Source organism: Accipiter gentilis, chromosome 1 (genome assembly GCF_929443795.1).
Source record: "Accipiter gentilis chromosome 1, bAccGen1.1, whole genome shotgun sequence".
Lineage (NCBI taxonomy): Eukaryota > Metazoa > Chordata > Aves > Accipitriformes > Accipitridae > Astur > Astur gentilis.
In genome coordinates this window covers 4,550,491-4,576,087 of record NC_064880.1, presented here as the reverse complement: position 1 = coordinate 4,576,087, position 25,597 = coordinate 4,550,491, and the positions used below count along the sequence as shown (strand labels likewise).

General features: G+C 48.5%; 1 protein-coding gene across 1 annotated transcript in view; it reads left to right on the top strand.

Annotated features, from left to right (window-relative positions):
• Window positions 1-7,626: 7,626 nt before the first annotated feature.
• Window positions 7,627-25,597, top strand: part of SAMD11 (sterile alpha motif domain containing 11) — a 125,730-nt gene continuing 107,759 nt past the window's right edge. The window contains 3 exon segments of the mRNA XM_049817048.1: window positions 7,627-8,217; window positions 8,219-8,492; window positions 10,198-10,289. Of these exon segments, the coding sequence (XP_049673005.1) occupies window positions 7,696-8,217; window positions 8,219-8,492; window positions 10,198-10,289 (888 nt within the window). The 5' untranslated portion in view covers window positions 7,627-7,695.

The window sequence follows — 25,597 nt, the reverse complement described above, 5'->3', positions numbered from 1 at the left end:
AATTCCCTTTGTTTTGTCTTTGTTATTCTTTTCTTGTGTCTTATCTAATTTTTTGTTTGATTAAAGCACTCTGTTGCAGTGTAGTCATGGCAACAAGTTTACTTGAATGAGTCTCTTTTTCTAGGAATGTAAGGTTTAAAAGAAAAGAAAAACAAACCCAAACAAGACAAGCCTTCATGTGGTCCTGACCCAGCATTTATTCATATTGATGGAGGCGCAAGTGAGTAGCGAGTGAGGAGTGCATACAAAGTTGTTTCTGTTGCGCTTGTCTCCGTGAGTTCACTGGAGACTCTGGTTACGCCTGTGACCATTTGTAGGTATGTCTTTGGGTATGTTTTCTTCAACTACAATGTACATGTAGAGGAGACCATGTAAGAGTTCTGGTCACAGTGACGCTGAAGTTATGACTGCCGACCTGTACTGCCGTTGACCTAGTTAGTCCATGAAACAATGGCAGAGAAAGCACAGCAGCACAAACTTCAGTGAGAATTCCCTACAGAAACGTAGGTCCATGTTGATGGAGCTCCTATGTGATGTCTTCTCAGAGTACCAGTCTTAATTTAGTAACATTTAGCTATGGCAGATGGACACTTGCTGCAGTCATATCTGAAACTGCAGTATAGACATGGCCCTGACTAGGGCCTATCTATACATCAAGTTTCGCATTGCTGTAACAATAATTGTTCCGAAACATTCCTAGTGGAATTTGCACAGCTGTCTAGTGGGGTGCGGTTATATTAGTGGAGAGGTGATGTATGCTAACCCCATCATTATTCGGGCATTGACTACACTACATCAATTTCTAGAAAGGAGGAGAATTAGAGGAATACAAAACCTGTCTGCAGAGATGCCCAATGATTTAAAGACTTTAGAACATGTTAGCTCTAATTAATGTGTTTGAAAACTGTAAGCCAGCTCAGGTAGGGTGTACTTCAGCACCTCCTAAATTGGTCAAGGCAGGTTCTACCTAGTCTTTAATTTGATCTTTCTAGCATGAATTAAAAGCAGTCACACCTTGATTACACTAGACTCTTTGGACACGTTACTTCCAAAGGATTAGCTAACAAGGTTCATCTGCCTAACCTAAAAAAAGTGTTCTGTTTGTACACACCTGTTTGTATACACTTGTGAATTAAGGGAGAGACCCATGGCTTACTTGTTTATGGCACTGTTTGATGTTGGGATGGCACACCTAATGTTATCTTCTTTTCAATGGTCACCAGTTTTTTATTGCTTTAACCCAGCAACAGATTCCAGCCATACCCAGATTCTTGGATAGTCAGTTTTTCAGCATATCTTTGTTAGGAAGTTAGGGAAGTGGAGTAGCAAAGTGTGATATACAAGTGTTGGGACACAGCCAAGCTTTAGGTTAATACGACGTGACCATCGCTTCACCATCTTTTGATACAGTGAGTTTTTCTTAGCAGTGGAGCAAGGCAGAGTAGCACAAACAAAGGCTTTAGGAAAAAGAGAGAATCTGGTGGAGGCTTCCCTCTGCGTTACGACTCTGGTATCTCAAGTCTTGCACAACCTTTAGGAATTAGCAATAAATAACCGCTGAGGAGAGAGGACTAGACAAGGGAGAAAGATGCATTTTTAATTGCAATATGCACAAAGAAGTATAGTTTATGCAGAGAGAAGCACAGGGAAGCTGTCCAACGACTGGAACTGCAAAGGCGGCAGCTCTTGCCTTGGAAGTAAAGGGGTCAGAGAGAATGGTTACCGTAACAGCAGCTTTGATACTTAAGGCCTTATTCCACTGGTGATTTCTGTAAGTGCTTTATTTACATCACGGAGGCATCACTTGACTGTAGCTAAACTTGTTGTTTTCCAAAACCTTTGCAGAGAAGGGCAATCTCTTGCTACATTATGGGGGACTAGAACACTGAAGTCAGTAAAAATTTGCCATTGGTTTTAATGGAAATAGGATCGTGCCCTTTTAATTTAAACATCTTGTTGTAGAGATCTCAAGGCTGATTCTGATCTAAGTTACCACAACATACCTAAACTTCAACCAGTAAGGAAGAGAGATGAATCAGTCCTTCTATCATTTGATAGGTTTTCCAGTGCCATATCCTGTGACAGCACATCACAAAGGAGAACGGTCACTCGGTGCACAGCCAGCCTCCCAGTGCAGTCGCAGGGTGATTCTTGCTGTGCAGCATGTGTAGCAGCACAGGAAGGTCGCTGAGCTGTAGGCCAGGTGACTGTTTACAGCATAGCCTAATCACTACACCAGGTCAGAGGAGGAACAGAAAATGCGCTCCCTGCATAGGAGAGCATAATAAATAAATTCTTCTAAATAATTCTTTATTTAGAAGAATGGAGCAGCTGGTTTAGAATGAGAGTCCTTGCCTCCCAGGTAAAACCTCCTTCGCTTCTCCCCAACAGACATTTAATTCCTCTAGTTTTTGAGTACTGATCTACTTGGACTGGTCACATAGCTATACAGGGCACTTGTAGGGAAGGTGATTTGAAAGAGGTATTTTGTGAACATAGTTTGATGAGAAGAGAGTTTCTTAAAACCACCATTGACTGTCCCAGGCTGTTCTCTTGGAAGCAGACAAAACGCCTGCATTGGATAGGAATGCGTCCAATTTACAGCTCTGGTTTGTTGTGTAAGCTCATACTACCAGGACACTACTTTCAAGCAAGACAGAAAAAACCTATGAGTTCCATGGTGCTTCTTTTTCACTCCAATAAATTGGCGTAAAAGGCATTGTTCTGTATCAGTGGGATTAAAAAGGGTACAGCTCAGCAGTTCCTGAGAGCGTATTTTTTCAGAGGCAAAGCCCTTTCCAGTGTCCTCCTTCCCAACCCTCCTCCCCTGAATACCCACCTGTGCCCTCCCTGCTGTTGCTCTTGCTGCTGGGCTGTCAAAATATCTCTCATAATGAAGCAGTCTGGCCTGAGGCTACTATTACCTCCAATACTGATCCCGCTGAGCATGACTCTGGCAGCATGGCTGGCTGTTTACTTGCAGTGAGCATAAAGCTGGCTACACCTGGCAAGGAATAAAAGACAAAAAGCAGTGAATCCTGGCCGTTAGACAGCCTTGATGTCCTCTGAGACTGTGAAAGAGACTGGGGAAGGCATGAATCTGGCGGGCTCGGGAGGTGGTATTGCGGCCCTTTGGTCTTCTTCCCTGTCTTTTGGTAGGCTCGGCGATTTGGCAGGGACAGAGTTGTTGCTTTCTGTCACCGGTGCGGTAGTGTCAGGGTAATTCTGTGGAAAGATAGGGAAGTGGGGAGAGGAGCTATTAACTGCAGTCTTAAAAGGCTGAGCACCCCAACTTCTTCGGGGGAAACAGCGTGACCAACAGAGCTGCTATGACAAGGTCAGCGAGACCTGCGCTGTAGATGCAGCTGTGCTGACAGAATGTTCTATCTGTTCGTTTAGCGTAGTTTAGGCAGAGGCATAAAGGTGCCAGAGATGGCATGTGTGGCATCTGTGCTGGAATCCTGCAAAGACAGGAGCTCTGGATTAGTTTCTGAACTCAGGCTGGTCATTTTACATGTACCTGGGCGTCTCTCTCCTCCCAGCCTCAACCTGTCTTTCCTGTAAAGGGGCAGGGCCTGCATCTGCAATGAGTTTTTAAAACACTTAGCACAAAGGACCTTTGATCTCAGTTAGAAACTCAGAGGTTTACTGTCACACATGTAAATAACAAATTACATTTAGGAAGTTTCCCCTCCTTTTATGGGTAGAATAATGGAGGCATAGCCAGGACAAGTAACTTGTCCATGAAACTGGTGATAGAGTAAGGCGGCAAATCCTTCTCTCTTAACTTTCAGACCTGTGCTTGAAGCACCATCTCTTCTTGTAGAATGCTTTTCAGCACAGCTAGCTCTTTGCAATTGTTGACACATTTGACCTGAAAGAAATAAAGGATCCAGGTTTTGTTTCAATCCAACATGATGTATTCCAGAGGTGGAGAACTAAATGTTGGAAAATGATCACTATTTACTATGTTTACTGTGGTAGTGCCTCTGCGAGCAAATTGAGAATCATGGTTTCGCTTTGCTAGGTACCTTGGAAACACACAACAAAAAGACATGGTGATTCGTGCCCCCAGACTTGAAAACACCTTCCAATTCCTCAGTGTGGAATTTGCAAAGCGTACCTGTTTCTCTCTCTAACCACGTGTGCGTGGATTTGCTTAGATCTCTCTGATCTGCTCTCCAGTGGTGAATCTGTTTACACTAATCCTGAAAGCTCTCCTGTTAAGAGACTGGATCTGAACAACTTCAGACTCCCGCTGTTGCACTCAGACATCCAGACAGAGCTCTTGTTCTTTATTACAGCGGGGAGGGGTAGAGAGGACTTGCTAGTAACGTTCAGTGCTTGTAAGAGACTGAGAGCATCAGCCTGAATCTGTGCCTCTTGAATCCCCCCAGACTTCACTGAGTTCTGCCAGAACACCTTACATGTGTGTGAGAAACCCTGCCCGGTCCAAGCCACGCACCTCATATTTGAGCTACCATCATGCGGCCTTACTCGTTCCGGTGCTGGCCCTCTACACAGCTTGGCCAGCGCACCTATGTCATGACTGGCATCGAGTGCCTGTTTTTTCCAGGAATGAAACACAGCCAAGTAGATGCTGCCCTTCTAGAATGAAGACTCAGCATATTCACTTCACTTATGGCTAGGTGCAGATTTGAGCCCAGTTTCTTTAGAGGTAAAAAGCAACTGAGCTGACCTGCAGTGGGACAACCCCATGACAAGTCACCTTTTCCTTTAAAATAAAGAGGTAAATAAAAGTTCTCTGGGTTAGGAAAGGTTTCATACAGCTGTTTAATAGGGGCAGACTGGATGGTAATGCAAGGTGCTGTTAGGAGATTTGAGTGTGCATCAAAACCAGGTATCTGTGAAGTCTAGAATGAAGTCCCACAGGATTTGTTCCTGGAGGACCAAGGCCGTTCTTGTTCTGCTCTCCTGTGACCCCTCCTGGAGGAAGCACGGAGACTTGGCTTTGGAGAAGGCTGTGGCCAAGCTCTCTCTACACTTGGAGGTGAAGTTGCCGTGAGGAATGGAGGTGAAAGAAGAATAGTAACCCTTATGGTTGTAAAAAAGAAAGGCGGCTCTGAGAAAAAAATACCTGCTTCCCCGGAAAAAGCGAAAAGCAATCAGTCCCGTGAGGCCAAGTGACAAAGAAGATGGAGTCAAAGGAAGTCTGAAGTAGTCCTCAAGCCTTTGCAGAGAGCTCAGTGCAGTTCTAGGCATGCCAGGCATGAAGGTTTCCTGGGAGCGTAAGAGCGAGCAGTTCTTCTCACTGTATGGCCTTCTCACCTGACCTCCATCCAGAATCCTCTTATACGCTTTCACAGAGAATGCCTGTGTCTCCCAGAGCCTCTTCCAAGCATTTTCCTTGGTTCATTAGGTGATAATAGAAAGTGATTTTTCCCCTGTCATCTTGAGCAATCAGAAGCATTAAGAATAAGAGCCTAAGCCTGAAAGCCTAAATGAGAGGGTTTGATGGGTATGTATATCTGCCTCCTTCATTAGAGCAAAAAGCAGGGATAGCTCCCAGAGCTTGCGTTTCTTGAGAATAAACAGGCAAGAAACAAGGATCACAGTCCAGTAGCGTCAAGAGGAAACTGAGGTTTGGGGCTTAGATTCCATTCCCAGATTTGCTGAGCCCCATAGACGCAGTTTCCTTTGCCTTTACTGGTATGAAGCAATAGCTTGTCACACAAGTGGTCCATTAGTGGACTTTTTGTAGAGGGGGGTACCTACCAGCTGAGAGGGAAGGGAGGTGGAAAATAACACCCGTAAGATCTCAGGCAAATCACTTGGTCCGCAAAGGTGAACTCGTCACCTCTATCAGCCTGTCTTCACTCCTAGTGGGACCGAGTAGCTGCATAACCCCAGCGTGAGTGCAGCGCTCATGTTCTCCATCTCAGCCTCTTTACGCTTCAGTTTCTTCACCGCTAAAATGAAGCTAAAAGCTTCCTCAAGAAGGTGCTAGGAGGTGGTGTTCTTTCTCCTTGTCCACGAATGCTCTGAGATCATCTAAGAGATGGTGCTGAAGTGGCAGGGGCTATTCTTGCTCAGAAACTACCCTGCTAACTCTGTCAATGGCTGGTTATCACAACAGCAAATCCGTTTCTCACTGTCTGGAAGACAAGTCCAACTTGCCGCCACCTTTCCCTCTAAGAAAGCAAGTAATCAGAGGCACACCTTGGCACAAAGCTAAGAACTTTTTGATGTTGTTCTGGGAATTCTAAGACAGAATTCGTGCAGATCTCCTGCTGTCCTGCCACCTCGTAAGACTTGTGGGGCATATTTCTTGTACTGTGTTTAAGGGGATAATTCATTTTTATTTCCCTTCTAGGTAGGATTCTTCCTGCACAGTCGATCCTACTTAGCATCCAAAGGTAGGGGAACTCCATCTTGTTGATGTGACAAATCTCTGTAACCACCCCGCAACTTAATTTTGGGCCGTGTTGTCCTCTCGGGGCGGTTTCACGTGGACCTCGTGCCGTGCCTGCCACAGCTCGTAATGGAAAACAAATTTATACCGTGTCTCTCAAGTCTCTCTACATCACTAGACGGGAAAAGAGAAGGCTCTAGCCTGCCTTCTCAAGGTGTAGCTGGTCACAACAGGAGTCTTGCCAAGGAGAGCGAGCGGCGGCTATTCCCGCATGGCAGTGCCCACGGGAATCCAGAGGGATCTGCACCCGCCCGGCAGGGTGCCCGTGCCCCGAGGGCTGGCGGGGTGCCCCCGGGGCTGGCGGGGAGCCCCCGGGGCTGGCGGGGAGCCTCCGGGCCGCCCCGCCGGGCTGGCGGCTCCTGGCGCGGCCGCGGCGCTGGCCCCGCCGTCCGTCGCTCAACCCCCTCTGCCCGCCGCCGCCGGCGCGGCGCTTGCAAGCGCCTCTGCTGCCGTTTTAAATGGGCCAAGTTGGAGAAGCGGCGGCGGCGGAGGGAAATCTTGTTTGGTCAGAGTCTCTGAACTATACTGTGACTTGTGAGCACAGATCAATATATGTCTGGCCCGGCTCGGGGGGGAACGGGGGGGGGAGCCCGGCCCAGTAGCCCAACACAGCGAGGCATTTAGGGTCTGGGGGCAGCGGTGTAGGAGCGCAAGCCCTGCGGTGGCAGGAGCTCGCGGGGATAGAAATGTGTATGTCTGTGTGTCTCTGTGCGTGCGTGCGTGTGTGTGTATATATACACACACAGAGCTATATGTAACGTAATACCCTGGTTTTTAAAATTTTGCGCAGGAGTGGAAATTAAATACCAACTCGCAGTGATCATAAAGCCTCCGGTGGGAGCGGGGCGAGTCTGCACTTTGCAGGTGAAGGTGGGCGGCCCCCGGGAAACTTCTCCGCCCGGGTGGCTGGGAGCCCCGCGGGCAGAACAGGCAGAGCCGGCACCGGCCGGGGGCTGCGTCCTCTCTGCGCCCGGCGGGCGCCGGCGGCGGAGGGGAGGGGATGGCGGAGTGGCGGCGGGGGCGCAGCGTTTAATTTTAATTATTGCATATAAATAAATAAACCAGGTGTCAGGTTAAAGGAAGGAAGGGGGGGGGGGAGGAGGGTGAAAGGGGGCTGGGTGGGCGGCGGGGAACCCTCCAGCCTGGTGAGAAGGTGGGTCGATCTAGGGGAATCAATAAGCTTTGCTTTTTTTTTTTTTTTTTTTTTTTTTTTTTTTTTTTAAAACCAAAATAATGTCTACGGCAGCAGAGACCTCTCCGAGATGTCAGGTATTAGTCCGGAGGGGCAGATCTGCGAGCCACACAGCAGCTCCCGGGTCTACGGTACATTAGCCTCTCCGTGGGAGAGGGATCCCAGACAGCTCTGCTGGGGAGCCAGCCCAGGAGATTTGTTAGCGGGCTGCTCCGGGGGATACCAGCCACCTCCGGCACCCGAGCGCCAAAGGTGCTTGTGTTGCTGCTGCTGCTGCTGCTGGCGCATTTCATCCAAACTCCAGCCAGAGCGGGGGCAAGTTGAACCGGAGACGTTAGAGCCACTGTGCTTTGGAGAGACGAGGGCGCACGGGGAGCGCAGCAGCACCATGCCTGCTATCAAGAAGGAGCGACTTGACAGGGAAGAGATGGCCCTGGCAGCTTTTAACCAGCCCATGGAAACCTTACCTGACTATCTCGCCCCTCTGGCCGCCGCTGCCATTCCGGTGGTAACCCCGCACCCGCCGGCTTACGACCAGATCTTTGCCCACCGCGCGTACCTGGGCTTCCACGAGACCCCCCACCCCCACCCCCCCCCACCCCCCCCACCCCCACCACCTCCCCGAGGACCTGATGCTGGAGAGGTTTTCCTCCATCCCGGATTTCCAGCCCTTCTTTGACAACGGAGAGCCTTGCATCGAGGTGGAGTGCGGGGAGAACAAGGCGCTGCTCTACATCAATAAGTTGTGCCAGGGGAGCAAAGGACCCTCTATCCGGTACCGGGGAGAGTGGCTCACCCCCAACGAGTTCCAGTTTGTCAGCGGCAGGGAGACGGCCAAGGACTGGAAGCGCAGCATCAGGCACAAAGGTAAAGGCGCTGCTCGCCACTCGGCTTGTGCCGGGGTCCCCACGCTGCTCCGCTTTGCCTTAGCATCCTCCCTCTCGCCCCCCATGCTTTGGGAGCAGGATCCCGGGGCGGGGGGGGGGGGGGGGGGGAAGGCTTACCGCCTATTAGCGTTCGCACGGGGGAGAGCTCAGGACCTGATCTCCTGTGGCCGTGCCCCCCCCCCCCCCCTCTCCCCCACGCACCCCCGGTCCCTCTCTACCGGCTCCCCTCGCCGAGCGCCCCGGTACCGGGCTCTCCGGAGAGCGGCGAAGTTTTCCGAGCGATTTGGGAACAGTTGCTTGGGGGGGGGGGGGGGGGGGGGAATAAGGGGTGGGGGGTGAGGCGGCGGCGGGGGGGTGGGGGGGGGCTCCTCTCTTCTGGAGAGAAGTTTCATTTCGCGCGGGCAGAGCTTTGAACAGCGGGCAAATTGCGGGGTGCGAGGTTAGCGCCCACGCCACTCCGCGCCCAGCGGCTCTTCTTTCTCCGCGGTGGCGGCGGGGCGCGGAGCCGGCCGTGCCTGCCGCCGGCGGCGGCGGCGGCGACGGCGGGCAGAGCCTCGGCGCCGCGGGGAGCGGCAGTGCGCAGCCCCGTCGCGCCGGGTGAGGACAGGCACCGGCGGGGTGGCGGGCGGGGCGGACGGGGAGGAGGAGGAGGAGGAAGGGGGGGGGGGGGGTGTTCCCCTCGCAGCTGGGTGGCGCGGGACCTCCGCGGCGCTGGCGGCTGCTGACGGGAGCCTGCCCTGCCTCCCTCCCCTCCCCTCCCGCCTGCGGTGCAGCCCGAGCCAGCGCCGCAGTCCCGGCACCGGGGCTGGCGCGGCGGAGCTGCTGGTGCAGGCGGCAGGTGGAGAGCGGGGCCCCGGCTTGGCCCTGCGGGCCGGAGGAGCGGGGGCCGGGGGGGCGGGGGAGACGAGCCGGGGGGGGGGGGGGGGGGGTTCCCGCGGGAGACCAGAGCCGATGCGACACGTAATTAGGCGAGAGCTGGAGGTGTCAGCTCAGGGGTCTGAGGAGCTATTAGGAGGTGACTGACACCTCGCCTTGTTTATCGATCGCCAGAGAAAAGGGGACTAACTTCGGGGGCCGCGCTAATTGGCGTTACTCCACTCATCTCTTCTGTTTCTTTTATTACTGGGCTCCCGGCTGCCTTCGGGAAATCTCAATTCCTCTGGGGTGAGTCAGGAGGACCGAGGTGAAACGGACGGAGGAGCAAGGGGGGGGGGGGGGGGGGAAGGCGCCGAGCGGGCTGCCCCGCTCGCACGGGCCGTCCCCCGGCGTGGGGCTGGCGGCGCCGGGTGGCGTGGGCAGCGCCGAGCCCGGCGTGGGCAGCGCGGAGCCCCGCGCGGGTAGGCGCAGGTTGCGCGGGCCGGCCCCTGCGCCCGGGCTCCGGCTGCGCCTCCTGGGCTCGGCTCTCTCCAGGCTGCGGGAGCGTTGGTACCGAGGTTAGGCAGGGGCTAAGGAGGGTTGCGTCCGGCGCTCCTTTCCACGGTTGTCTGCAGGGGAGAAAGTTCGGTGAAGGGGCAGGCGGGGGTGAGGGGTGGGTGGGTGCTGGTAGGCAGGCAGGCAGGCGAGGGGAGGGGTGTTTGTATGGAAGGAGACGCGTGCTTCTCTTCCCCCCCACCCCCCAATACTTTCCTTTTATAAAGGTGGTGATCCTTTCTCTTCTTCTTCTTTTTCTTCTCCTCCGCATCCAGGGAAAAGTTTGAAGACTCTTATGTCCAAAGGAATCTTACAGGTACATCCTCCAATCTGTGATTGCCCTGGGTGTCGAATTTCGTCTCCAGTGGTAAGATTATTGTTAAACTATGTGCTTTAGTTAAGACATCTCCCCTCTCCTCCGCCTCCTTCCCTTAAAAAAAAAAAATCCCTTTGCTTCCGTGATCATGAAACCGTGATCTCTGAGGGCTAGGAACTGTCAGTCATTGAGTCTTTGCCAGAGCACTGCTTGCACTGCGAGTGTACCTGCAGTCTAGTTAAAGGCTAGCAGAAGAGGAGTTTGCAAACAGAGCAGATGGGAAGAGCAGTGTTTGACCGAAAGGATGCAACACACAGCGTGATTGTATGGTTTTAAGGGGGAGCTGTCTATACGCAAAGCATTTGGCAGCCTCTTCCCTATTCTCATCCCTTCATTTTTGTGTATTGTGCAGAGGTGCAAAAGGGCTAAATAAAGCAAAGGGGAATTACAATTGCACCCACGTGTTAGAGTCAGAACGGCCACAGTTTACAAACCATTGGTGAATTTCTGTTAGGTAAACTGAAGGAGGAACAAGCTCATCTTAAAAGCTTACAACTTCTACAACATTCACATCATAGGTCACAGTTACGGCTTTTGTGGGTCTTTTCTTCCCAACTTTGAAGTTCCTTGTGCTTTCTGCTGTCTGCCTTTGTCCCGAGACTTTCAAAATCTCTATACAACATCAACATTTTCACGAAAAAGATGTTGGTGCTATAAATAAATCTGAATCTGAAATAAATACTGAAATCGTAGTAAACTAAGGCATGAAAAACAGTGCATCATGTGTAAAAAGAACCATAAAATACAATAACATCTAAACGGGACGGCAAAGCTGTCGGTTTGTGGAACTAAAGCAGGTCTCGGTCTCAGAAAAACACCATGACTTAAAACATTGTCAGTAGCACTGCGGAAACAGATGCAGCTGGAAATTTATGTACTTTAATCCACCGAAATCAACCATTTTTTCTTTTATTGTTTCTTTGAGATCGAATGGACAATCTCTTTTCAACGTGCAGTATCTTTATGATTCTGCACGGCAGGCAGAATGGTGAATTTAAATTATTTCTGCTTAGTATGTATGTGCATGCGTGCTTATGTATACAAATATACACATTCACACGGGAAGGGGCTTAGAGCAATAATCAACAGTTACATAAATGAATGTGAAGATACCATCTCTGCGATGCGAGTCTCTTGCGTCTGTTTTGTGTCGCAGCGGTCCATAGCAAAGCAATAACTGCCCATCGAGCTTACAAGTTAATAGTTATATTGCAGCATTGCCGTGGTATTTTAAACCCAGCAAACCAGATAGACTGAAACCTGGCTTTTCTGACGGACTCTTGTAGTTCCTCTGAGTTTACGGGGCAAACTCAGGAACGCAGTGTAATAAGCTTTCTCCAGTTTTGATTTTTGCACATGCTTTAGCTACCAGTCGTGTGGATCAGAGGCCAACGAGCAGGGGTCTGCAGACCAAAGGGATGTGCCACGGTTGCTGGTGGTGTTGAGAAGCGTTTGGCCAGATGACGCTGTCTACTGGTCACTTTCTAGGTACCAAGTTGCGTTAGGTGGTAGCCAAAATGACACATCGCGCTTTCCTAGCAGCAACGTTTTTTAATACTTGCACGGGGATACTATGCATTTACAGATGGGAAGGCAGCTTTGCGTGAAACAAGTGTCTTTTAAAATAGGACTGAATTTGAGAAGTTCAGACAGAGGAAAAGAGGGGTTGATACAGTTTTGGGAAAGGAGAAATAAATCCATCTGGACTTGCCTCCTACTGCTTCCCCAGCTGTATAAATTTGTTAGCGGGGGTTTTGATGTCAGAATTTGCACAGCGAGGGACAAAACCCAATGAGAGCTTTTATCAGAACTCTGTTTCTCGGTGCTTGCTGCATTTTCTGTGCTGTAATTACAGTATAGACCTGACCAAACGCCAACTCCACGTTTTGAACCTGAAATCTTTTGGTAGTGCCTTGTCACAGCTACATGCACTGCACATTCAAAAAACAGCTACACAAGAAGGAGGATTAAAAATCGGGCACAGTTTATCTTTCCCCGTTTAGCGGTCACCGGTTTAAGCACCACTGAGATCAGAGGGCTGCTTCTCCTCCAGTGTAGACTGCTTTATATTTTATAGCGTAGGTACGCAGAGACTTGCAATGCCTGGGTCCTTGTGCTACTGCGTTATCACATGGCGGGGGGGTGCGGAGACGGGGAGCTGATCCTGTCAGCAGCTGGTTCTACTGATCCGAAATCAGTCCTTGGACAGCGGGCACAGGCCAGAAAAACTCAAGCATTGCCTTTGTAACGGGGCAAGCCAGCTGCTTGCAGGCATCAGCATCTCCCCCCATCTGCTAACTGCAGGCCGAGAAGGAAGCGCTCCAAGGACCCGGCCAGGCTCTTCCTTCGGGAAAGGTTACATCCAATTTATCGAGCCCTGCCAGCCTCGTCCAGTCAGCCTGGTAATGTCAGGAGCTTTAATCAACAGCAGCGACTGTTCTGAGGCCCAGTCTGGGTCTCTTCGGGGGCTGGGGAGAGGAGGGGTTGATCTGGAAAGGAAATTGCATCGTGCCACAGAGCCGGGTTGGAAAACACGTCTGAGGAACCAGAGCGGAGCCTCGCACGACCCCCCCCCCCCCGCAGCCCCCTCCCCGTGCCTGACTTGTTACCAGCTGCTCCGGCTCCCCGCAATAAAACCGAGCCCGGCGGGCGGGACGCCCCCAATCCCCAGCCCCGTCCCCGTCCCCGTCGCCGTCCCACCTCGGCGAGCACCGAAACAGCCGGGCAGCGGCCCCCGGGCCCCCCCTCCACCCCGGGGCTGGCGCCTCGCCTCCCCCGCCCCGGCCGCGGTGCCGGGGGCGCCCCCGCGGCGGTCGGGGAAAGCGGCGCCCGGCTCCCGCCGAGCCCGGCTCCGCCGCCCCCCGCCGCCCCGTCGCAGCTCGTTTGCTGCAGCTGCAGACAGCGGCCGGCGCCGGGGCCAGCTCCGCCAACCGACCGCCGGTTTCCTGCGAGGCGGAGGAGGAGGAGGAGGAGGAGGAGGAGGGAGGGAGGGGGGGGGGGAAAGCAGCCGCGTCGCGCCGGCCGCCCTGGCGCCTCCTCCCCCGGGCAGCGGCCGCGGCCGCCCCCGCGCCGGCATCCATCAATCAGCGGCGGGGCCGCCGGGGAGCGGAGCCGGGAGCCGCTGCCGGCCGCGGGGGGGAAGGCAGGGGGGATGCGGGAGGGCCTCCTCTGGGCCCGCAGGGTCGCGCCGAGCTTGGGGGGGGGGGGCGGTGGATGAAGGGAGGACCCCCGGGAATGGCGGGGGGGGGTGGGGGTGGTGGTGTGTGTGCAGAAGTCGCCCTCCGGGGCTGGGGAGGGCATCTTCTGTGCCGCTTTGGGGGGCTGGAAGGGCAGAGCCGTCCTTCCCGGGGCGGGGGGGCAGTTAGTATGGGACAGGTTTTGGCGGGGAAGGGGTGCCTGCGTGGTGGGGGGGCTGGCTGCTGGGCTCCCCAGCTCTGCGGAGGTGGGGAATGGGGCACTGGGTGCTCACCCCACCCCGTGCCCTTCTGGAGAGTGACACTGCGTCCGGTTTTCCTGTCCCGTTGTGTTTGTACGCCAGCCTTTGCACCCGAGGTTTTTCACAGCCGGAGGGGAGAAATGCCACAGGTCTCAGTCCCTTCCGTTTTTTGGAGGTACAGGATGCCAGGCCGTCACCAAGTAAGTTGTCAGATGTGAACAGGGGTCTTCCCCCATGTTCGTACTTGTCAGTTCTGGGCAGACACAGTTCATGTCGTTTGGAGCCCCGGATGGATTCCGGTCTATTCTGGTGAAACCCATTCACTACAGGGTTCCCTCTGTCCCCGTCAAACTTCCCTCTGTGCTCCAAATACCACTCACGCGCTCTCTCCGTCTCCGCTTTCAAACCCGCAGCCAGGGCTGGTCTTGAAAGTGTGCTCACCGGCAGTGGTCTTTTGAGCCAGCGGGAGGGGGAAACCTAATGGTCTTGAGAACAGCACTAAAATCTTTATTGCTAAACCAAAGTATCTTTGATTTGCAAAGTCCAGCATCACGTATCCAGTGTAACAGAGGAAGGGCATTTCTTACGATAGGTACGCTTTGATTGTTTCCCTTATCAGACAGAGCGTGACCCGTACTGTGTTTTTCATACTAGTCATGCTGCCTCTGAAAGTGCGTTAGGACTGGACATTAGGTGCTCGTCATCTTTTCTTGGACCAGGTGTCTGTTTGAAAGGTAGCCCATGTTGGAGTATGGCGTTTGGGTCACAGGTAAAGAAGGAAAGGCGAGCTTTCAAAAAGCTTTCATGATATGGCCATATTCAAACAAAACAACAACAAAAAGCACGTTAGAATTTTTTGGTTTTTTACCCCATTTCCTTCGTCGCATGCCAAGACACGTGGTAATTGCGCATAACTTGGTCGATGACAATAGTAATTCATTTGCTTACCGGGGCTGTGTTTTGCTCCTGATTTGAGTTATATGTGATTCTTTCTATTTGCTGCTTTTTGCTTTTCATCGTCATCGCTGTTGTTTTCTTTTGATGCCCCTGAGGTTAAGGCATTAGTCCAAGACCTTGTCAAGGACGGAAAAAGTAACTATCTGCTTACTTAGAAAAGAGAATGCCAGTAATCGGCGGATTCTCTGTTATTTAGCCCTAAGATTTCTGAGCATTCTCCTGTCTCCCTGCTTCAGAGGTGCAGGGGTGGAAGGCAGCTCCGCATCTCCCCCAAATTGTGGCTTTGTGTGGGTTCTGGCTGCAGCTGCATTCATTGCCCTTCCCCAGTGATGCCCTCGTGGCCACCGGGCTGCTCCGAAGTTTGCCTGGAAAGCCAGGAATCGGAGCTGCACGGGATGGGGGAAAGGGAGATCCCTGGGCTACTGAGTAGATCCCTGTGTTGTGGGATCCAAATTCAGAGGCTGGCCCAAAACGGGGAGTCTCCTCGGGAGACATGAGTCTTCTAAGAGCACTTTCCTATGAGAAGAGGACTTTGCCTGCTGGAAAATTGAGTTGGCTGCCTGTAGAGGCAGGATTAAGTCTGAAATTTTACTTCTAACCGAATAGATTAGATTTAGGTTCCTTTCTGAGCTGCTGTGGACTTAAGGATTGGAGCTGGAGAATCTTGGGGTTTATGTGAAGGGGACTGTTTTCATAACTTTGCCTTCGTGTCTCTGGGGACTGCCTTATGAATGTGGAAAAAGCCCCTCTGTAAAGCAGACTTATAAACCTTTTTATCCCCCCAAGGTCTTTGGCACAGTCTGTTGATTTTTATTTGTGGTTTCATGCTGATTTGGATTGTTGCTTTTAATCCAGCACATTTTAGTTTAGGCTAGCATTTGTTGGAGTTTTCTGAGTTGGTTGGGGGTTTTTTGTTTCTTTGTGGGTTTTTTGCTCGGTTTTATTTTTTAGTGGACTTCACTCAGGTGATTTTTAGAGTGTGTGTGTTGCACTGCAAACTTGTGAGTTAAAGTTCAACGCTTAGCAAAAGTTTATTCAAAATCTGTCAGACACCACCTTTATAGAGGAACTGAAGATAAGGTACGTTGTGCTCTTAAATGGGGCAAGAGACTCGGGCATCCCATCCAGCACTGGGGAGAGGTGCAGGGTTTGAGTCCACAGCGTCAGCTTGCAAGGGTTTCTAATCTGAGGGCAGTGGGAACATGTCTGTCTCCTTCTCTCAACAGAAGGGTCCCTAAAATCAACGGCTGTTGGATCGTACAGCACTTCAGAGGGGAAAACTGTCAGCTTGAAATGGGAATCGGTGTGGGTAGGAGAGGTGCTCCTGAATGTGTTCTGCATTGGAAGTTATTCCTAATGGTCCTCAAACTCAGCTCATGAACGGGGCACGCTGCAATTGCCTGGTGATGTCCACTGTCAGAGATTTGGAAGATGGGTGTTACACCAATAAAATTACTATTATTTTACGCAGAGGCAGAACAAATCCAGATCAATGGCACTAAGAGTGCCAGCACAATACTGCAGGATTTAATTTTGTGGATTATTACATACCCTCTGGAAAGGAAAATATTAATTGGATTGCAGTCTTGTGAGTGAACAGCAGAGATGTATAAGCAGCTACGGCTTAGGAAAATAATTTTATCTTACAGCGGGTTTTGAGGAGTTCCAAATGGGGGAGGTTTGCTGTAGCGCAAGAGCTGTAGTGAAGATCTCTGCTGTTCCAGTGAGCAATGATGAGAAAGTGAATGCAAAAGGTCTTGCATGATGGAAGGGCAGAGGAAGATCCATCTGCGAGTTCAGTTTAGTGTTTCTGAGGTGTTTGTGAATAACGGGCCAAGCTAACCCTCCCTGAAAGAGGGTGAAAGAGTATTTATGCCGAGGTTGGCACGTATGAGGGATTCTGCTTGGAGCGAGCGTTACTTCCTCCTGCTGGGATTCCATAAAGGCTGCAGAGGGGCTTTCCTTGTCCCGCAGACTTCTGCGTGGTGTCGGTTCTCTGGAAGAGCCAAGACAGTGTCGTTTCTGGCACTGTGGCGGTGTGTTCTCCGGTGGGCTCAGTTGTGGGAAGAGGCAGTTTCCGAGCCCTCAGCCCCTGTGGGAGTATGTTTTACATGCTAAGTCAGCAGATGCAGGATGGGCTTTGCAGCTAGCACCGCTTGCCTGGTGAATTGCACTGTACTCCATCAGGTCTAGAAAATCTACTGGTCTGAGGAAAAGAACGTTAAGCATGGGAAGAAAGATAGATAAATAAATATATAGAAGCAGGGAAAGCAACATCATCTTGTTAGCGGTGTGTCAAGGGCAGTGTAAAGGTGACATAGGATAAGTAATTTTGCTGTCAAAATTATTTAGAGATGTCATTAAACTGCTTAAGGCTGTCTCTACTGCTTCAGGGCACGGACACCTGGTTTTAATTTGCAGTGGTCTATGTCCAAACTTGCTGGCCTTATTCAAAGGGATCAGTGCTAATTTGGAGCCTGGTGGCAAATGCCTTTAGTGAACATGGGATCTCAATGGCAGAGGTGACTAAAGGATCAGAATTAACTCTCTCATAAACTTTGTCATTTTTCTTTTCCTGAGGTTTAAAACTATCAACTAGTTCAAGTTTGCAGAGATGATGCACTCTTCAGATCGCTTGTTCCGGTTCAGTTATGGGACAGGGAGAACAGAGAAGCAGTTTCCTGCTGGCTCTAGACTTTGGAAAAGAGATCCGCTCTGTTTTTAATGAAGAAACGCTAGGTCACAATTTTATGCTTGCAAAATCACTTTGTTTTGTCTATATTTTTTTTTTTTTCCTTTTTCTATCTTTGTTTGTTTGTTTGTTTTTGTGGTCTTTTGTTTGGGTTGGGTTTTTTTTGTTGTTTTTTTTTTTTTTTGGTTTTTTTTCCCTTCTGCACTGTCTTACTCTGTTTCTCTTATGCACAGTCTATTTCCTTTATCTAGAAAACATCTTGCTACACAGCAGATTCTTGTTTGGCATCTATGTCCTCTTCTCTCCCTTCTTCCTTCTTATATTGAAATGCATCATCTTCTCTTACTCAACAGCTGAAGAATCACCATTGTCACCATTTCAGGGCTTTTTTCTGTCTAGAGATGCCCACGTTCCTCACTTCTGGTAGATGTCAGTGAAAAACTCATTATAGGGCTCTGTGTCCCCAGGTTGTGTTTTCCAATTGAGGGCAATGAAAGACATCTCCTGAAGAGTTATTTACTGTTGCAGGGATCATGTGCAGTTTCGTAAATAAAACGAGAACATCTTTAGCACCTCTGCTTTACTCTCATACTGCTCTTGTGTGAAGGTAAATCTCCTGTATGTACCACCTCCACTGTTGGAGCTATGCATTTCCTTTTTTTTTTATTTTTGGCTCTGTTATTTTAACAAAACCAGGGAGAACAGAGAGGAAATTACACATTCCCCTGGGTCATAAATATGATCTGATATAGGATTTTCTTGTGACATGTCTGAGGACGAGGAGGGATGGATGGAGGGAATTCCCAAGCAGGGAAAGAAAGGTTCTCGCTCATTTATTTTACCTCTAGTCAAGGTGGGACTTTTAGCTTTTACTGATTTCACTTTATTTTGCACATGCATACAAAGCCACAGAATCTGGGAATACCATCAAGCCCAAATTTGCCCTGTTCTTTGATTACCTGTACAAAAAAAATCCTGCACATCAAATCCCTCATTTTAAGACGTCAAAAGAGCTTCAGTCGGTATGCAAAGTAGGCTTTTTTCATCTTTCATATCTTCAGCTAGAAGGAAACTTGCGCCAGCGTTCGCCAACAAGCCAGGTCGTTGGAGGGAGTCTCACCTTGGTGGAAGGCTTACAGACGTCAGCGAAGGCGGTCGTCCCCACGGCTGCCGTACTGTGCCATTAGATCAGGGGCTCGTACAAACAGCCTTGCTTTTTTCATGGGGCGCTTGCCAGAGGAAGGTGTTCTTCATCTGCATGTGTGCCGCTGCAGCAGCTTTTGCTGGTAGAGGTGTCCCGTGTATTCGGCTAAATAGCAGCACACATCCAGAGCTCAGCTCTTTGAAAGTAATGTAGGGGCAGTGCCGTGGAGCAAGAGGTCTTGTTGTGCCTCAGTGCAAATTGAAGGCAGTTGCCTGTGAGCGAATTCTGCGCTGACGCTCGCTCATATAAAAACCCCCTGTGCCTTGATGTGGCCTTTTGTTTTATCACATTGTAAAATGGAAAAAAAAATGACTTCGTAGTAAGGTTTAATCAACGTTCTGAAAGTAACAGCGTCTTCTGTCTTAAGATGTAAGATGATGGGCAGTACTCCTTATTTCTTGCATTGTGCTAATCAATCAGGAAGGTGGAACTTTTTTGAATGGTTTCCAGAGAATTAAGAAGCAGGAAAACTTGAGACCTTTTGGTTATAGAAGCCTTTTGGTCTAGAAGATACATCTTCTGAAGTAATGAAGACACTGCAACAAAGTAGTGCGTTTGCTTGTAGTTGATTTCCAGTTTAGTGCTGGGAGGTATGATTATTTCAGATAATTTAAAAAGCAGCTCTGGGATTTTAAACAGCTTCAGTTAACTTTGGCCTCTTAATCACCACAGCTTCTTAGTATAAAACTTTTTCCTTTTGAGAGTAAGCGGACCGCTTTACCAGACTAGTTTGCTGTCTCTGAGTGTCTTACCCCTAGGAGCTTGTATTTATCACCAAGTCTCTGGGGCCTTGCTAATTCAGAGTTATGAGTAGATTCCACTCCAATGGTAGCTGCTGTTCTGCCTATCTCTACCCATCAAATTGCAAAAACTCCCTTGTAACCCCATCCTTTCTTTTTATCTGGAGATGAATGTGATAGGTGGTACTCAGCTCTGTTGAAGCTGCTTTTGCTGTGTTGCTAGGGTAACCGGAGATAGCCCCTGAAGACGGGAAAGGGCAAGCATTCCTTTCTGCTACAGTCTGGAGCATCAGTGATTGAATGAGATTAGATAGAATTAGATAATCCTGAAATTCACAGTGATTTGATGCCAGACCTTTATGAAATAAGTAAAAGTACCAGCCCTTATAGTAAAAATGAATTCTTTTAGATCAATACCTTTTCCCACCATTCGTCACAGCTGTGATTCTTGAGATCTCTTTTTCTGTGACATGGGGTGAACCACACAAACATACCTTTTTTTTTTTTTTTTTTTCCCCAGAGGGGACTATGATATCAATTCCTCTTTTATTTCCCCCTTGTGATTCACCCACTTAACCGTAAAGTACACTTACAAAGGAAGGCACTACAAGATTCTTCAGTGATGGTTCAGTGAACTAGAGTTTACAATAGTAGTGTTACTTAAAAATTGTGCGCCATCAGTCTTAAGTATTGCAGTGTTTTAGGGTCAGTTGAAAAAAAAAAAAAAGACAGAAAATAAGTTGTATATTGTGAATGGCTGGGTAGTTTTTTGTTCCTTATGTGTTCAATGCCTAAAACTGTTGGGACCTCACCCATGCCTGGCATGTTCCTGCTTAGCTGCAATAGGATAGATAATATCATCTTCTGATCTAAAGTAAATGTGGGTTGAAATAAGCATGGCAGTGTGAATGCAGGATTGGACTTTGATCACAATCAGTCTAGATTTACATCAGTTTAACTCTGTTGACTTCTTTTTCATCTTTAGACTGGCATGGCTTGCATCAAAATTTAGTGTGCATCAGAGGACACCTAGCAGAGCATGGAAAATTTGGTGTGTTCTGGCCCTCAAGCAGTTTTGCTTTTTATCAGGCTAAATTGGCTCTTTCAGAGCAGAGGGCTGATTTATTTTTTTTTTTTTGGTGGTGGTGCTGTCCTTCAGGTGCAGCTCCAAACACCACAGCTGATGTTTTTGCAGGCATGTGGTCTCAAAGTAGTCAAGCAGCAGCCCGTCCAGAATGAGAATGGCAGCCTGCGTGCTCCTTATAAGGATGCTTTTAATTCCAAATAAAAATGTAGTACATTTTGTCTGGGGTTTTTTAATCCCCAAATTAACAATGTGATTCCTAAAAACATTTTTGGCTTGAAATGAATGAGCTGGTAATTCAGGGCTGGAAGTCTGTGGATCTGCACCTGTTTGCATCAGCAATGTGGATCTGTTTTTTTCAAGTCTCACCTTGCTGTGATGGATTTCTCAGAAATAATTTTGGTAAAAGTAATTCTGTGAAGCTGTACTTGATGATAATCGTCCTGCATATACTGGCTCTGTTCACTTGTGGAGTGGAGTAGTGAATGCTGTGGGCTGGCAGTCAGGTGTGTGGGCCTCTGCCCTTTTCCCTGCTGAGGGTAACCCACACTGCTTTCTCCAAACTTTTTTTTCAAATGCAGCTTCTTATTTGGGTTGTTGAACTTGGCTTACCCAGAAACATACTTTCTCAGGGCCCACGTGCCTTTTATCCCCTTTCACATCAGGAATCTTTGCAGTGTTTTGTACCCTTGCACGGCCTTTGGAAACATAAGCACTAACCTTTCCGTGATTCAGCTTCCCCATATACAGGCTGGGGAGAGCACCTCTGGTGTTGCATATGGAAATGGAAATATTTAGATTTATGGGTTAAAAGGGCAAGAGACCACTGTTACCATCAAACTTAAGTTCTTGCACTATAATAAGCAAAAGAACTTCCCCAAACCAGTTCCTGTTTATGGTGGCTTATCTTTGTACTTTTCTTTTTAAGGAAAGCATCCAATCTTGATTAAATGTCCTGGTCCTGTCCTGCGTTGACCCTAGTAAATTGTTTCAGTGGGTAACTACTCCAACTTTTTAGGAAATGATGATGATATTGCTAATTTGAATTTGTTCAGTGTCACATTCCTGCCACTTGGTCTCCTAACAGCTTCGTATGTCCACGTTATTGATATGGCTAGGGCATTGCCCAGGATAAACCTCTTCACCCGATTCCCACCCTGACTCTCGCACCCTTTTCAGGGTCACTTTTTCCTGGGTTAATATTCCCTGCTTTTAAATGCCAACTTCACCGACTAGCCCACGCTATTTCGTGTCCATGACCCTGGGATTTCCTTACTTGCCATTAGCTCACACATTCTCCGTCTTAACCATCAGTGATGACTCTTTGTTTTCTTCCAGGTCATCGATAAAAATATTAGGGAGAATTGGTTACATGTTTATACTCTGAGGTCTTCTAATCACCTTTTAATCAATGTAATTTGCGCCACGTTGACTTGTAATGTTCTTAATTTCTCCTTCAAAAAGTTGTGTGGTGCACGATCAAATAACTTGCAGAAATCTAAGCACGTTACACTAGCACTATTGTCTCAGCAAAAAAGATGTATTAGTTTAACATCTTTTCCATTAACAAGCTTTAATTTGCATAAATTATATCACCCTCCTTTAATTCATTATTACTTGTCCAGTTTCCTCTATTTCATTATTACTCCTGGGTGTTATAAAACTACTTGGATTATTCTGCTTATGCTTATGCTTTTTAAATACAAGCACAGTGCTATGTTTTACCATTTACCTTGTATTTCCTCATTGTTCTGAGGCTCATTAAAAATCTGAGTAAAGTGTCTAAAGAGCTCTGGGAAACTCTGAGAGCAAGTTATCTAAATCTGCTGGTTTAAAACTGTATAACTGTAGAAGTTTCTGTTTGGAAACCTCCTAATTCACTGCTGGAATGAAAAGTATTTCATTTTCATACCATGTTAGAGCTAGCTTTTTCTCCCAGTGCAAAAACAAAATATTTACTGAACGTTCTTACTTTTTTAGCGTTTCTGACAGTTCTACCATTCCCATCTAATAATGGACTGAAACCATTATTACCTCCTGTCCTTAATAAGCCAGTGTTTACAAACCAGTTTGGAGCTCTCCAATGAATGAAGGAATTATTAAAATTACACGTGCAATTATTTAAGATTAAGATCTTTATAATGGGTGGGGGAGGATGGGCCTTCACCACTACAAAGGCCCTTTACCGCATATTACGCTGATGAAGTGTCCAACTGTCTTAAAGTCTGTTACTCCTTAGTATGTGCTTTATGTCTCCAGTGGGATTTCTGCCGTTTTACCTCCTGTTGTTCAGTGTTGGTTTAATCGGAAACCTGGCATGTGGATCAGCTGGTGGTGCATTAGGCTTCTGGGAAGAGAACGATGCTTTCTCTTCATCTTCTCAATGTGGTATATGCTGCTTGCCAGACTGAGTGTTTACAGCTTGCGGGCTCGGGTAATGAATAGATGCGTTGGGCTTCAAAAAAACAACCTTTGTGGCTTTCTCGTGAAAGCCAAGCCTTTTTTCCCCACCTAGATGCTATTCTAGCTTACACTCCTTGTCTGACTGCTTTTGTTTTCTCCTGATCTTCCGGTCAAGTCTTCCTGTCTGGCCACCAGATTACGAAGCAAGGTGATATTTGAATTCTCTAAAGAAGCGATCACGGTGCGTTCTGTCAAAGCTTGCAACTCCTTAAACAATCGAATCCGCCTTCCTTCGACGTTTGCTTTAAATGATCTTGGAAAGGTGTCAGTATGGGGTTATATGTGCAAGAGGAGAGGTGGAGATGCGGCATATCTGGAAGTCTCAACTTCACCGCTTACTAGAATGAGGAAATAACCCCGTCGTCCACCTCCCTCTTCACAAGCCTTGTATTCATCTGTACAGAGAACCATCCCCAACATTGGCTTGCAGTAAGATGCTGTGCTGTTAGCCTTGGCTGGCATGAAACATCTTGATATCCTACGAGCTGTGAAACTTGACATATGCTAAGGCAGTAACAGGAAGAGAATCTTTCCTCAGAGCTTCCCTGGAATGTTCTGACAGTATTTAATCTGTCGGGGTCTACTGTGTCATTCAGACTGATCCCAGTAGGGCAACGAGTTAGAATCAATAATATCCTTGATCAGCAAATAATTCTACCTTGATCAGAGAAGCCTGGTAATTAGAGCTGAAAAAGATGCGTGACATCAGTCAGTCTGCTCCACAGAGTACTCTGAAACATGCTGGCATTTATGTGTGTGTTTCTTGGGGCTTTTTTGGCTGCTTTTGTAATATAACGTTAGCTAGGCTGTGCTTTTGAAGGAGGGCAGCATTATTACTGCCAAAAAAAGGAAGTGACCAATATTAGGTGCTGCATTATTGTCCCTCAATATGAAACCCCCTGTTTTAAAAATGGAAGAGATGAGGGAGAAGTGGGGCATGGGGAGAGGAAACGACCCCTTGTAATCATCCAGGAAAAGAGCTGGAAATGGAGTTCAGCCCCTGTTTCGCAGTCCCTGAGGCTCCTGACAGTGTCACCAGACTGGCTTTGGCTGTAGATACCGAGGTAGACGTAAGTGGCTTCCGCTTTTCTTCTTTCACTGATGCCCTCATCTCTCCTGGAGTTTGGAATTTGCATAATTGGAACAACTTGTTTATTTGGAAGGAAATCGCATCCATGGGATTTACCTGAGCGGCACTCGGCGCAGAGCTCAATGGGAAGGAGAAGGTGGCGAAGGAAGATACTTTCTTTCATATGGCTCTTTCATGGTAGTTGAGAGCATTTTTGTTCTCTGGCATGAATTAGAGCAGCTTAGGGCTGGCTGAACGCTTAAATGGTTTATCAGTGAATGTGTGGGATGTGGGCTGGAGTGTGCTGTGCTGGGGTGAAGGCTGCCCCAGAGGAGTTAGTCATCAAAATGCAAAGCACACATGTGCAGTGTGTTACACACCAGTCATATCAGGTGTGGAGAGAAGGTTCTGTAGATGTCATATGCAGAAAGCCAGCAACGGTTGCTCATTACAGATCTTTGAAAATGAGGAAATAAAGCTAGGCTTTCAGTATTTTGTGGCGGTCCATGTGAACCCATCAAACATGAATATGGCTGCTTGCCTACAAACAGATTAGATTTTTATGCTTTTGCCACCTCTGTGATGCTGTAAGGTCCAGCTGTACTATATATAGCACAATAAATCTGGTTTATATCAATGGGAACTTTGATATATTTTATTAATATCACACTCACGATTTGAACATTTAAATATGCATGGCACATACAAAACTGTTATTTAGCTTATGCTTATTTTATTTAATTATTTTAGATTTATAGAACACCTGTCATTGGCTCTTAAGTGCCGTGCAATTAATTAAAAATACAGTCAGAAATTCAAAACTGCCTTTCTGGCCCATCTAGATTATCCCTCGCTCTTGAACTCATCACTCCCTCCTTTTCCTAACCAGGTCTCTTCCAGCACCATAAACCTGTTCAATCTAATTCCAGGGTAAAACATGGGGAGGACGGGGAGCTGAGCCTTACCATAATGCTCTTGCGGGTACATGAACTGCAAGTTCATGTTATAGGAGGAGAGCTTTGAGAATCCTTAACGTGGATTGCAGTCTTGCTGTCATAGGTGCTATGCAAACGGCATCACTGAGCTACACAGCCCCTATCCTGGAGATTTTGCAAACCAGGTTTATGCCTAGACACAAAAGGGAGTGCAGTGCAGACCGTCTGAGGGATGCGGTACTCTGGGCAGCTTGTTCTCACTCTCAGCCATTTTTTGGCACCGAGTCTAGAGATTTCAGTAGGATTTGGCTTTACACGCTGATGCGGTTGCCAGGGCCGCAGGATAAGGAGACCCTTTGCGGAGTGGTGATTTGAACGTGTCGCAAGATGCCACTAAAAAAGCCACTGGTGGATTGAGGAAGAAGCTGTGGCTAGTGAAACTCTTTGACCTAGTAGCGAGAGCAATGGACCTCGGTTGCATGGTGGGGGGGGACCTAGTCCTAACTGGCTGCATGACCTTGGGCAAATAAATGGCCATACCCACCCTGTGTGCTAGTCATTCCAGATGGAAAATCGGGTGAGAAAAAAACCTCAAGAGCCTCAGCTGAAACTGTATCATGCCGCTAAGTGAAGCCTTCCTGGGTTAACAGAGCGCAGAGAATTGTGCCCAAGTTTGCCTGGGAAGAAGAAGGAGGGGAAAAGGCGAGGGGTCAGGCAGC